The sequence below is a fragment of the Alexandromys fortis genome, unplaced genomic scaffold, assembly GCF_014885135.2.
Source record: "Alexandromys fortis isolate MF-2015 unplaced genomic scaffold, M_Fortis_MF-2015_v1.1 scaffold_25, whole genome shotgun sequence".
Taxonomy (NCBI): Eukaryota; Metazoa; Chordata; class Mammalia; order Rodentia; family Cricetidae; genus Alexandromys; species Alexandromys fortis.
This window is the reverse complement of record NW_026067904.1, coordinates 5,341,229-5,355,664: the sequence shown is the minus strand read 5'-3', so window position 1 is coordinate 5,355,664 and position 14,436 is coordinate 5,341,229. Positions and strand designations below refer to the sequence as shown.

At 41.5% G+C, this 14,436-nt stretch overlaps 1 protein-coding gene across 1 annotated transcript in view; it reads left to right on the top strand.

Moving 5' to 3' along the window:
- The window catches only part of Pik3c3 (phosphatidylinositol 3-kinase catalytic subunit type 3), a 78,251-nt gene that overhangs the window by 22,622 nt on the left and 41,193 nt on the right, over positions 1-14,436 (top strand). Inside the window, exons 7-13 of the mRNA XM_050135093.1 lie at positions 857-928; positions 1,384-1,488; positions 2,154-2,246; positions 8,282-8,467; positions 11,187-11,341; positions 11,729-11,819; positions 13,914-13,981. Of these exons, the coding sequence (XP_049991050.1) occupies positions 857-928; positions 1,384-1,488; positions 2,154-2,246; positions 8,282-8,467; positions 11,187-11,341; positions 11,729-11,819; positions 13,914-13,981 (770 nt within the window). The remainder of the gene's footprint in view (positions 1-856; positions 929-1,383; positions 1,489-2,153; positions 2,247-8,281; positions 8,468-11,186; positions 11,342-11,728; positions 11,820-13,913; positions 13,982-14,436) is intronic.

The window sequence follows — 14,436 nt, the reverse complement described above, 5'->3', positions numbered from 1 at the left end:
GACAGAGAGCCTTAGTGAAGATTACCTGTCACAGTTGGGCTGATAAATGTGTTTTCTGGTGTTGTGACCGCAAACAAGCCTGTTAAACAACAGCTTTGGGAATTTGTTGTTTCTTATAAGACTCAATTACTGAAGTGAAGTTGTAGAAGTAAATTTCTTTAGTCCCCCTCGATTCCCTTCCATATATGTAAAGCTGAGATTGCACTAACCTCTGGAAATAGTAAAATGTAATGCTAGGTACACCGTCCCAAGGGAATAAACTTTTACAATAATTAGCCTATATCAGTATGTTTGCTAGAGACATGTATTATGCTGAGTTCAGTTTAAAACAAACCCTCATTCCTCAAGAATGGTGGCACCAACAAGATACGACAGCTTTAGTTCTTGGTGTATGTCAAGAATTAGTGCTGCGCCTTTGTCCCTATGATGGCTTGTGTTGTCCCCTGAGAAGCTGTGTTGCTGCTGTCTCTGATTGTCCAGAAATGTGATCCATGCTTGAGTTCTTGAACAAGACCTGGTGGTGACACCTGGACCCATTTAAGTTAAAAAAAAAAACTGGGGTGTTTTCTTGTCCATAGCTATAGTAAACCAAGTTCTGAAATTGTAGCCACAGACAATAAAAAACACTTTGTTTCCAGATTTCAAATCTTTCTAACTGTAATAATTTTTCTTTTTATTTGCCAAAATCCTTTATTAGTGATAGAGATTAAAAAATGGAATTTAAAGAAAATAAGAGTTATAAATGGAACAGTGATGTTTTAAAAATAGACTTTAAATATAAGCATTTTATAATATCATGTCCACTTATCACTTGGTAAAATCTCTTTTTATCTTTTAACCCTGCACTGTATTCTAGGATGGTGATGAGTCGTCTCCAATTTTAACAAGTTTTGAGTTAGTAAAAGTTCCTGATCCTCAAATGTCTATGGTAAGCTATTGTGCAAAGCTTTTAAGAATGTATTTTTCTCTAGAATAAACACAACTTAGACCCATGTATTGTATTTTAAAATAGTAATACACATAATTCAACTATCCAGACATGATTTGTAGTAAGTACACTTTAGCTATTTGAATTAAAATCCATGGGTTACTTAAAAGAAACAATTGCATCCTAAAAGTAAGGTCTGATTGATGCAGGACGGGGCAACTACTTTATTTAAACTGTGAAGAGCTAGTGGATGGGGTTGTTGAGTAAGGGTTGCATGGTCCCAGTTTGCTTTTTCTGTGACAAACCCAGGAACAGTAGCAACTTGAGGAAGAAAGAACTTATTTGGCTATAGCCGGACGTCATAACATGGCTTTAAGAAAGGACTCTGCTATTTCTGACTTCTGACACTTGTCTTTGTAAGGTTTACATTCTCTGTGTATCTAAATAATTTATAGGAGAATTTAGTGGAGAGCAAACACCACAAGCTTGCTCGAAGTTTAAGAAGTGGACCATCTGACCACGATCTCAAACCCAATGCTGCCACAAGAGATCAGCTAAATGTAAGAGATTTTACAGACTGTATAAAAGCAGCTAAATGGGCATTTTATTATTGCCACTATTACACGTGATTTTAGAGTTGGATGAATTATGTAACCTCACGACTTCAACAGTTTTATGTTGTCTACAGTATGTTGTTTTTGTTTGTTGTTGTTGCTGTTGTAGTTGTTGTTTGACAGGTTTTTTTTTCTTTCTTTAAGCTATTCAGGGCTTTCAGTAATTCTGTCACTGTAGAGACTAACTAGAAAACTGTAAACGTTCTCAGACGTTAGTGTTCTTTGAAATGATCCCTAGGGTGTTCCTGAAGAAGACAGGATCTAAGCTCACAGGGTTATGTGTTAATTGGACAAGAGGAGGGATCATTTTGTTTCTACCGATTTTATGGCAGAGGGCACTGCCACTTTGCCCACTTACTATCTGGTTGGGTTAAAAAAGCTCTGAAATCAGATGTTCATGTGGAGCACGGGTGTCTCGTCTTTGCTCCTGTGTCCTAATGACTTGCTGTCTGGATTGATGCCTCAGCACATTCTTGCCTTAGTCGACTCTGCGGGCCTTCTCCCGGCTTGCATAATAATTATGTTACAGAAATATTAAGCAAATGAAAAATTAAATGAAATGGAAATACATATTAAGTGCAGTAAATGTTGTTCTTTCTCTTTTGTTTTAGATTATTGTGAGTTATCCACCAACCAAGCAGCTCACATATGAAGAACAAGATCTTGTTTGGAAATTTAGATATTATCTTACCAATCAAGAAAAAGTAAGTATGTTGAATAGATTATGTATTAAATTTACCTCTAGACGTTTTCACTAATGATCAAGGGAAAGTAAAACCACCCTAAAAATGTAGCTGTGGTCAAGCAAACATGCTAGCCAGCAGTATACTTGCTACACGGTGTTTAAAAACATAGCAAAAGGCATATACACCGAGGCCCATATTTCCGTGTATCAACTCCTAGAAAGGGTTATACACCAAGACCCATATTTCTGTGTATCAGCTCCTAGAAAGGCATATACACCCAGGCCCATATTCCTGTGTATCAGCTCCTAGAAAGGGGTATACACCAAGACCCATATTTCTGTGTATCAGCTCCTAGAAAGGCATATACACCCAGGCCCATATTCCCGTGTATCAGTTCCTAGAAAGGCATATACACCCAGGCCCATATTCCCATGTATCAACTCCTAGAATGATATATACACTGAGGCCCATATTCCCATGTATCAACTCCTAGAAAATGTCTGAATGAACTTTGGAGGTGGAGTTGGGGGTCTGTGTTTGCGTCTGCAGTTTGTAAACATGAAACAGATAGGGTGTCAAACTTTATTTCCGCTTGTCCTAATGGAGACAGCTTTTCATCATAGATGAAGTCCCTCTTCCACAACATGGGCAGAGTGAATCCTGACTCCTTTTTCTCTTATCCTCTTTGTCTCTGCACTCCTTGGTGACCAGGATAACCCCTTAGTTACACTGATAGGGAGAGCAGGTAAATTCTGGAGATGATGGGAATAGAGGAAGAATGGAGGAGTGTAGCTTATATGAGAGTTGAGTTAGTGTCAGACGGCTGGTTTGCAGGAAGGAGGGGCCATGAGAACTGGACTGGTAAGGAACTGGAGAGAGAATAGTAATGAACTTCCAGGACTAGGCCCCAGTCTGAAGGCTTATTGTTGTGTCTACACTGTTAGTGCTGAGCAGCTTTGTAACTGTAGGACAGGTGAAGCTTTAGTCTACTGTGTGTAATACGGGGTGATTCCATGATAATGAATTTTGTATCTCTTGCAGTATTCTATCTTAGGTTGAGGGTCAGAGATTAATTCTTAAAAAAAAAAAAAGATTCACTTATTTTATATTATGTGTATGAATGTTCGACCTGCACAGATGTGTGCGTCCATGTGTGTTCTTAACCAGCTGGTGAATGCTAGGGACCTTTCAATCCTGCAGCAGATCCACTATGTGCATGTACATCATTCACACAGATAAGAGTCTAGTACAGAGCCACAGAGGTCTACATGCTGCCTCTGGAGATGCTCATGTTTGTGATTTAGAAGGGAAGGGTTTAGTGAAGATGTGGAGAACCAGACAGCAGATCTGCAGCAGGGTTTCTGAGTACACTGGGCAGAGCAGGGATGCTTAGGGAAGCTGTGCATCAGGCAGCCGTCATCTTGTGGCGGAGAGCGGACCAGTGTGGTGCAGCTTCATGAATTGGTCTACTTGATTCCTGATGTGGGAGTGTCATATATCAATCTGTTGATTTCATTGGTTAAGCAATAAAGAAACTGCGTGGCCCTGATAGGTTAAAACATAGGTGGGAGGAGTAAACAGAACAGAATGCTGGGAGGAAGAGGAAATAAGCTCAGAGACACGATAGCTCTGTTCTCTGAGGCACTCGCAATGAAGCTCCAACCCAGGATGGACGTAGGCTAGAATCTTCCTGGTAAGCGCACCTTGGGGTGCTACATACCTTATTAGAAATGGGCTAGTCCAGGTGCGAGAGTTAGCCAAGAAGAGGCTAGATATAATGGGCCAAGCAGTGTTTAAATGAATACAGTTTGTGTGTTGTTATTTCGGGCATAAGCTAGCAGGCGGCCGGGGTGCTGTGGACGCAGCCTCGCCGCTCTTATTACAACAAATTCCATCTGTTTTTCTAAGGTAAAGGTAAAAATGAAGTTAGCCGTCAACTTAAGTTAGCCATCATCTTAAGATCCTTAGCTTTTCTTCTGTTTCATTATTGATGGCTTGGGAAACCCTTTGTGGATGAGTCTTATCCTTTCTCTATGAAAAGAGGCAGAGGATTTTATGTTGCTCCAGCTCTGAGAACCTGTTCTTCCTCCCCAGTAGCGAGTGGCTTGTGATTCTGAATTCTGTAGAGTTTGAGTTAGTTCAACATGGTGTGCTAAGTGAAGAGTCAGTCATGTGGTCACAGAAACATGGCTTCAATGCAGTCATGCTTATAGGTCAGCTTCTCAGAGCAGAACTTCCCTTGACAGAAAGGCTTGTAAGATAAACCCTTCCTTTTGTCTTAGAAGTCACTGCCCACTGAATCCAGTCACTTGAAGATGCACACAAAAGAACTCCGTGCCGGTGCGGTGCGATGTAAGATGTGTGGCACATGTCATCTTATATCCAGAGCTGCAGATGGAGCCTCAGTTCTCAGACTTGAAGGATCTTAGATCACTGCATAGAATAAACAGTGTTTTTAATGTTCAGGAGGGGCTGTTGAACAAACCGATGTAAGTGGCGGGAGTAGTCACCACACAGCAGCCTGTGGATCCTATGGTAAAATAGCTGTGTAAAGTGCGCATGTCCCTGTGCCACAGCCCTAACTAGCACATGGACATTCTTTCAGTCTGCTTCTCATTGCCGTGGGGTTGATGGGCACCTGGGCTTCAGGAGAGTCAATCCTGACCTCAGGGGGCCTCTAGGAACATGTGGTGTGGAAATTAGTTACTAGGAAATGACACTTTTTACTGTTTTCATTGAATTTGTTTTTTTTCTAAATGACCTGTCTAAAGAGTGTTGGATAAAAATCTTGAAGACCTTACCTTATTTGCTACTAAAAAGTTTACAGTAATAACCATTTGATAAGACAACTAATGTTTATGAAATAGACTTATTTTGGTTTACATCAAACAAGAAATGACTTTTATAGGTTCCACAGTATAGATTTTATAATTTTCCAAGCTAGCTTTTATGATGAACTTTCTTCAAAAAATGTTAATACTGTGGCTGTTGAAATGCCAGCGGGCGCAGGTGCTCGACCTGAGTGTAATCACCAGGGCCACATGGTGGAAGGAGAGAACCAACTCCTGAAAGTTATCCTCTGATCTAAACAGACAGACAGACAGACAGACAGACACACACACACACACACACACGTAATTTAAAGAAGTTATTAATTCCTTGTCCTTTGATTCTGTCTGGGGAAAAGCAATAGGGAGGCCCCATCTCAGTGAGATAGCAAAGATGTACTTGTTTTTTAGAAGGCCGCACCTGACACAGTAACATCAGGGCAGAAGTCATCTCTGTGTTGCCAACTAGTTGGGATTGAACCAGAGCAGAAGTGGATTTAGCTTAGATGTATTTATTACCTGCCTTTGGCCTAGCTGACTTAATGTATCATGGCTCAACTTGTATACATTAAAATTGTCTTAGACAAAAAATGTTGACATCCAGTTGAAGTGGAATAGTGATATACTGTTTAAGGAAGCATAGGTAATTGCTGTAATAAAGTTTGAGGGGCAGTGCCTGCTTGCTGTGCACTGAGGAAGATACCAAGTTTGAGTGGATTTGGTTGGCACTGGTTATCTGGTTTCATTGTAAGCACGTGTTCAGGTTCAGGCAGGAACAGTGGTGTGAAAACAGCCTGGCTTTCCACTGAGAATTGGATTTCACTGCCGCCTGGGCACCTGAGTCAGGAAGTGTGGTTGAGCATGTGGGGCTTTAGGGAAGATGAGCTCAGGTACATTGGAGCAGAGCTGACGATGAAAAGCAAACATGATTAGGAGATCTAGGAAACTCCAATAGTTAGTGATGAAACAGTGTTAGGCTAGAGAGAGGTGGGAGAAGAATGCCCAAAATAAACTGATTTCAGCCCCCCCCCCCCCTCTCTTTCTCTCTCGTGTGTGTGCATGTGGGTTTTAAAATGACTGTATTGGAAAAGCAACAAAGTAGAATTTTACAGTGGTTGTGTAGAAGTTCAGGCATGAAGCATGTGTGGCAGATGCTTGAGGCGGGTGGCTATGAGAGCTGTAGGTCACACCAAAGGGCTTCAAAACCAGAGGAGAGTTAAGAAAACACATTGTCAGCTAATCAAATCTGTTAGCAAGTGTTGAGAGTAGCATTGTTCCTAGACTCAGCACGAAGTTACTAGTGATGACTGATAGGAAATTGCCACCGAGTGTTGCTCTAAACGTTTTACTGGATAAATCTTCACAGATGAGAACTGACAAATGGGAGGAAGTTATGACATGAAGGGCTTTTTGGTTGGGTGTAGTAGGTTTTTTGCTTTGTTTAGTTTTTTGATTCATTATAGGATTTGTGTATATATTTTATATGCATGCATGTATAAGTTCTTTGTAAATGTTATGTCTGTTGGGGAAATTGGTCATTAGAATAGCATAACTGTTGTCTACCTCTTTTTAGCAGGGGTGTCATAGGGTCAAGTACTGATAATGTATGCTAAGGTCACTTACCACCTTTGAACTTGGAAGAGTTTGTTGGAAACAGTGAAGAGAGAAGCTGTTTGATAGCCTTTCAGACTTAGGTGTGTGTGGCATCATGAGAAACAGACTAAGGGAAATGCAGGAAGAACTTTATTTAGAAGAGCAGGGTCACGGATTGTAGTGGCGCATGACAGTAGGGCTTGCTGAAGGAGGCGGAGGCAGGAGGATCACGGATTTGAGGTCAGCCTGGGCTAGAAGAACAGTGTTGGGGATTTGGGAGAATTTCACTAAGTACAGAATGACAGTGTCTGCTTGGTAAGACCTCTCAGTTTAGAATCTAGAGTCTGATTAATTTTAGTTTTAAATTTATTGAGGTTATGTGTGATTTAAGGAGCGAGCTAATAATGATCTATCTTCATACTGCTGTTGCCGTGTGTGTGTGTGTGTGTGTGTATGGGTGTGTGTGTGTGTGTGTGTATGGGTGTGTGTGTGTGTATGGGTGTGTGTGTGGGTGTGGGTATGGGTGTGTGGGTGTGTATGGGTGGGTGGGTGTGTATGGGTGTGTGTGTATGGGTGTATGTATGTATGGGTGTGTGTGTGTGTATGGGTGTGTGTGTGTGGCTGGGGAGTTGAGTGTGCATGTATCCTCTCTCTCCAGCTTATTTTTTGACACAGGGTCTCGGTGAACGTGGAGTTTACCTGTTGTCTGTAGTCACTGGCCCTTGAGTTCCAGGGACCTTTCTGTCGTCACCTCCCATGCTATCTCTCTCATGCTTGTGGAGCTGGCACTTTTGGGAAAATTGTAGAGTTTTGTTGGAACAGGATTTTAAAGTATTAGAGCTTTCTTTCTTTAATCTGTAGATGTAGGAACAATTAACAGAGCTGTGCATTCTGCCAGCAGTGCTTCCAGGAGACCTGGCCATCGGGTTTTCCTTGAGGACAGTGGGAGCATGCCCTTCTGAAGTGAGCGTGTACAATCAGGAATGACACCTGCAGGGCAGCCATGTGCACACTTGGGGACATGGCCTAGCCAAAGAAACAAGCTTCTAAGACGATTCGGCCGTCTGCCACACAGACTGCTTGTGACTGGTTCTGTACCTAGCTGTCTTGGTGTTTGTTTGGATTTTAGTGTTTGTTTAAATTGCATGTCTCTTTAAAGAGTTGCTTCTCAGAGAGACATCCTGGTTTCTGTTTCATCTTCATTTGAAATTATGCAGCAAAACCAAGGAACCTACCTTGATCAGATACTGAGTGAAGCCTGTTGTGGAACTGTCACCTTGACTTATGGAGTTTCTTGTAAGATGTTGTTGATGTTTTAAAGCTAAGATTGTTTCCAGCCTTGTTAAAGTTAATTCAATTTGTCTCAGCTATTTCCTTGCCTTGAGGCCTCCAATATTTTTAAACATCAAAAGCAAATTTAAAAAACTTACAGTGCCCTACAGTGTTTTTATCCTGGAAACTACAAGTTACAGGGAAGGTGTCTATCTGTCCTGTGTCCTGCAGTGCTGCTCCAGGATTAGGTCACTTCTGTTGTACAGGTTCCCCTGTCAGAGCCACATAGATCTCTGCCTTCACCTTTCACCTGGCAGTAGGATATGGTTCCAACTAAATGTCCAAACTTTCTGATTCTAGGCTTTGACAAAGTTCTTGAAGTGTGTTAATTGGGACCTACCCCAGGAGGCCAAGCAGGCATTGGAGCTTCTGGGAAAGTGGAAGCCTATGGACGTAGAGGATTCCTTGGAGCTGCTCTCCTCGCATTACACCAACCCAACCGTGAGGCGGTATGCTGTGGCCCGCTTGCGGCAGGCTGATGATGAGGTGCGTGACATTCACTGTACCCTTGCTTTACTGTCTGACATGAGTGTTTGAGAGAGAGAGAATTTCTAAGGGAAAATATATACAGATATAATAGTTAGGTTTCCATAAGTATTTAAAGTATTTCTGCAAGGGCCGATGTGAGAGGAAAACAGTTCCAGGTCTGTTATGTGATGGCCCTCTCCCCCAGTGCTTTCCGCTAACACCAGAGCTTGCTAATGGAAGGGCATGAATGGAACCCTTGGGAGGTGCCCTGAGCGCGGAGTCTCCATCCCCATGGAGCTGTAGGTGGAGCTTTGTCCTCTGTGTAGACACATGTTCATGCTGTCATTTTGTATCTGGGCTCTTCCTCACATTGGCACCATCAGTGTATCCATTGGCCCTTTTGGACAGGCAGGTCTAACTTTTGGACATTGATTTTTTTTTATAATCTTTATAATAACTTGTTTTATGAAACCTACATAAGAATCTTAATCTTTTTTATATACATTTTTTATTGATATTTATTGAGTTCTACATTTTTCTCTGCTCCTCTCCCTGCCTCTCTCTCCCCTCCCCATTCAACCCTCCCCTAAGGTCCCCGTTCTCCCAATTTACTCAGAAGATCTTGTCTTTTTCTACTTCCAATATAGATTAGATCTATGTAAGTCTCTCTTAGTGTCCTCATTGTTGTCTAAGTTCTCTGGGATTGTGATTTGTAGTCTGGTTTCTTTGTTTTATGATTAAAAACCATCTATGAGTGAGTACATGTAATAATTGTCTTTCTGTGTCTGGGTTACCTCACTCAAAATGATGTTTTCTAGCTCCATCCATTTTCCTGCAAAATTCAAGATGTCGTTATTTTTTTTTCTACTGTGTAGTACTCCATTGTGTAAACGTACCACGTTTTTCTTATCCATTCTTTGGTCAAGGGGCATTTAGGTTGTTCCAGATTCTGGCTATGACAAACAAAGCTGCTATGAACATAGTTGAGCACATATTCTTGTGGCACAATTGAGCATCCTTGGGATATATACCCAAAAGTGGTATTACTGGGTCTTGAGGAAGGTTGCTTCCTAATTTTCTGAGAAATCGCCACACTGACACCCAAAGGGGCTGTACTTAACCTTAAGCTGAAGTAAGGGACCATTGACAGCTTTATGAAGTTCAGCCCTTTCTACGGCAGTGTGAATTTTTACTCACGGCTCTTACAAAGTCCTTTGTAGTTTTTAAATTGTGTTGTCCGACAGTTATGACAGTTACTGCTACAAAATGTTCACTTATTTCTCATTATTTGTTAGGTAAAATAAAAAGCTGTCATTGTATGGTCACCTCACTGCCCCTCTTCTGTATCCTGTGCATGTTTTTGGACCTCTCACATACTGCATATACCTTTCAAGTCTCTTTGCTCTCCGCTCATTGCAGCTAGGCACAAATAATGTACATGCCTTGCTTTTATTATGAATGTCTTCTGAAGTGTTCTTCATGGTAGTTTTATTCAATCTTAGTTTGTTCAGAATGGTTCTTGTTTGTTTATACTTGTGTTTGAATGGGTATACTTATATCAGGAAAGTGTGTGTGTGTTTACGTCAGGAAAGATTCTTGAAACCATCCTCTTTGGGTCTTGCTCTTATCATGTCAAACTGCATTGCCATATGTTTTCCTAGGGCCTTACCACTCATAATCATAAAGTATATCTCTTAATATGCATAAGAATTTAATTTTTTAATAATTCTATTTAGGAATTTTTAGAGTATTGATTCTCACCCTTCCGTGGTTCAGACAGGGAAGTTCTGTTTGAGAACTGATTGGGGATGGTGGTGGAGACACACTGGAGGAGCCGTTTGTATTCCACACAGAGAGCTCAGCACGAGTCAAGGCAGGGGCAGCAGAAGAGTGTGGGAAGGCAGAGCCAGAGCCGCATAGACAATGGCTCCTGTCTGCAGGCACAGGGAAGGGGGAGCTCTCACTGCAGCCCTGCTCTCTGCAGCACGGTCTGCACTGTTCTGGGCAAAGGCAGTGATAGCTACACATATTTCTTGTGCTTCCTGGGAAATTGTTGTTTTATTGACTTGGGTAGAAATCTGTTTTTCCCCTGCTTCTGCTTCATTTTACTTAGAAGCTTCCATCTTCCATGTGTAGAGGAAGTTTATATTTTCCAGCGTGTTACTATATAAAGGAAGAGCAAGTGGTTTACTTGGTATTCCTGTTAATTTATTCCCCTACAAGTGAAAAAAAAAAGTGTTTGGATGTGAGCACCATTTAGAGGCTTCCCGTTAGAGAAGATTCCGATGAGGAGTGGCTCTGGGCATGTTTAGTTCCAGACTCCTCCTGACTGCAGTAAGCATCAGGGGACTCAGACTGGGACACAGATGCTTCAAGCCTTTCGTACTTTCCTGCTTTCTTGTTTTGTTGTTTAGACAAAAGGAGAGAAATCGGCCAGCCATCTTCCTGTGTGCTGCGCACTCTCCTGTCTTACTGTGTTCTGCACACTCTCCAGCCTCTCTTGCTTATTTAATGGTTGTGACTGTTTCTGCAGTCTTTGCTGCCCTGGTCTTTTCTAAATAAAGACACAAGGATGTACCCAGAAATTCCATAGCTTAGTAACTAACATGTCAATGGCAACAAACGGAAGAGATAGAAATGCAAATCATGTTTTCCCAGCTGCTAGAAATAAGTGAGTCTATACTTAGTGTGCTTTCACCTTCTAACGCCAACCTCTTCTCCATTCCTTTGTCTCTAGGATTTGCTGATGTACTTACTGCAGCTGGTCCAAGCTCTGAAATACGAAAACTTTGATGACATAAAGAATGGTTTGGAGCCCACGAAGAAGGATAGTCAGGGTTCGGGGTCAGAAAGTCTGTCAAATTCTGCAATCAGTTCTGCAGACGTAGATAGGTATGGCTCTTCAGGGAAGATTATTTTTACATGTGACTTTCTGTCCCTTCTCACTCTATTCTCGCTCTTTTATTTATATTGTTGTCTTCTTTCCTGTCTCCCCCATGTACCAAACAGACTCTTGCTTTTCTAACTAAAACTCACCAAGTGAACTCAAGAATACATATATATGCACAGATTCCTAGAGACCATTCCTGCCTTCTAGTCAGAAGAACTGAGTTAAAGTCACATGTGGGCATCCTTGCTGTGCAGCCTTACAGTTCCACACTCGTTTATGTGATTGCTTTCTCCTCTGGAAAGTTCCAAAACAGTAGCAGCCCCTTGCTTGTAGATAAAATGATTACACAGGGTTTTGCATCTTGCTTATCTCTTCTGTTCCATTTTCAGCTCCCAAATTCTAAGCAGCCCTCTTCCTCCGGTGTCCTCCCCTCCTCCTGCATCGAAATCCAAAGAAGGTTCAGATGGAGAAAATCTAGAGGTGAGTAAAAAGCTTTGCAAAATTATGGTGCAGGAGGTTCTGTCTATTGATGTTCTGTGTTGTTCTTTAAGACTTTGTTCAGTCACTGACTTTATGGTGCGTGTTGTGACCTTCCCCCTCGTGTAATATGCTGGATATTACTTGGTTCATCTTATTGGTGCTCTGAGCATATACATAGGTTTATATGTAATATGAAAATAAACTAATTCAAATATTTTATCAGGGAGACTCAGGATGTTCATTTTCATATATTAATGAATGTTAATGCAATTGTCAGTATTTGTAATTGTACCATAGAAATGTATTATTTTGTAGAATTATACGCTAAGCACATGTTTTTAATCTATACAGAGAGGTGAACTCGGTGTTGAAGGGAAAGAGAGAGAAGCAGCTCTCCTGACTAGTAGTTATCTGAAAAGCTACACCAGCTCTTGTGTGTATGTTGAGAAACAGCGGGGGCCAGTCCAGAGTGAGGACGTGGGCATGGAAAAGAGGGACTCGGGGAGAAGCAGGTGTCACTGGTGTCGGGCCCAGAGGTCAGCACAGGGATTTTCTTTAGAAGCTGTTGAAATAATTGAGGTGAACACCTTGGGAACCTTATGCAGGGAATGCTGTGACGTGATGAGGTTGTAAACGTTGTGCTCAGAATGTCACCCTGCTTACTGCCTAGAAAGCAGATTGTAGCTTAAACAGTTTTATCTATTTCTGACATTTTTTTCCTGTGACTGATAAACCAACTTTTTGGGGACTGACTGCTACTCGTAGTGTTCATGTACTCCAATCCATCATAGAGCAGTGGGATCCTTTTGAGTGGTGGCCAGCCCTCTTCCTCAGCCTCAGAAAATTAACAGTATATAAGCCACCACCACCTTCGTGTTGGTCACATCTCTTTTTCCTGACTGAGATACCCAGTCTCTCCCTCTGCACACCTGAGCTGTGTCCTCCTTGTTTCTTTCTGCTCCAAGAAAGACATCAGTTTGTATGATCAGCTAAATGTAAAAAATGATAAAACCCAAGTTTTCTTGGATCTTGCCTAGAAAATGTCAGGTCCAGCTTTGCAGGGGATGGTGGAGTCAGTGACAGGAACTGGAAGCAGCCAAGCCACAGCCATGAGCAGGGAGCAGTGGATTAATATGGACATCTTTGTGCTTACCTGCCTCCTTCCTCTGTCAGTTCAGGATCTCCTGCCCAGGAAATGGTGCCACCCACAGTGGATGGGAGTTCCTTCCTCATTTAATATAACCCGAGATAATCCCCCGCAGACATGCCCTCAGCCTCAACTAGAAAAATCCTCATTTAGACTCCTTCCACGTGATTTTATGTCAAGTTGACAATTATGTCCCTGTGAGAAGGGGGAATTGTGAGGGTTCCTGTTGTATTTTTGGTTTGTTTTATGCATGCTTGTAGGTGTCTCCTCGAAATATTTTAGTCTCTTCGTTACACAGTTCTACCTTTCTCATCTCCTCTTCATCACAAACCTCAGTTATGTTTCAGACATTGCTCACCTTGCTTTACTTGCCACCTTCACTTTCTAATCCATTCTTAAAACATCCTAACTGACCTCAGGTCTGTACTTTTCAAACACTCGAACTAACTAAATGTCAGTCAGCCTGTCATACGCTCCTGTTAAAATCTTTTCTTGGGTATGGATAGCCTCTGTTTTTCATATTCAATTCATACTTTATATTGTACCCAACAGCTGTTGAATAATTTGACCATTGTTTATCTCTTAAATCTGTTATTTTACTGATCACTCTAATTCAGCTTCGTCATCTTGTGTTGGCCTAGATGTGATGGTTTCACCATTGTCTTTTCAGATCCATTGAAACTGTTTCCATGAATGCTTTTTTATTGTCTTTATTGACAATGATTACCAAATATATTAATCTGGAGAACAAGGAACTCCTTCACCTCTTATGTATTGTCTTGGTTTGTGGTCATTTTGGAGTGTGTGGATTGTAGGATGGATGGGAAAGATAGATGGCTGAATGAAAATCTGTACCATAACGTCAGTTGAAAACTGATGGCTTAGGACCCTTCATTTTCCTTCTGTCAGTAACAGATGGTGATATGTGTTTCTTTTAATTTTTTCAGCAAGATCTATGTACCTTCTTGATATCAAGAGCCTGTAAGAACTCAACACTGGCTAATTATTTATACTGGTATGTGAAGATAATTTTATTTGCTTTGTATCACTCCTTTGAACTGCTTTCCTCATGCTGTAAACCCAGAAAACTTACAATAAAGGTCCTCACCACATGTCCTGTGCTTGTGGCGCCCATCACCATCACAGCTGTGCTCGTGGAAGTCAGTGCCGTCACATTCTTCTTCGGCTAATCTTCAGAGCTATGCTATAAATGCCTCTGGTGACTCCTCCCCAGTGTGGTCTGTTCTTTTTGTTGTCGTTGTTGGTATTTCAGTAGTATGTAATATTTTATTATTTTTTTGAAGTGTATTTTTACATTCTTTACCAAACAATTAGAATCCTACAAAAATGGCAATTGAAATTAAAAATTACATTCTCTCATTTTAAAGATGAAGCAGAAGGATGCCCTAACTGAGCTTGGCAGGTACTGATTAGGATAGAGTGTTCGCCATTTGCAGAGGGTCTCGGGAA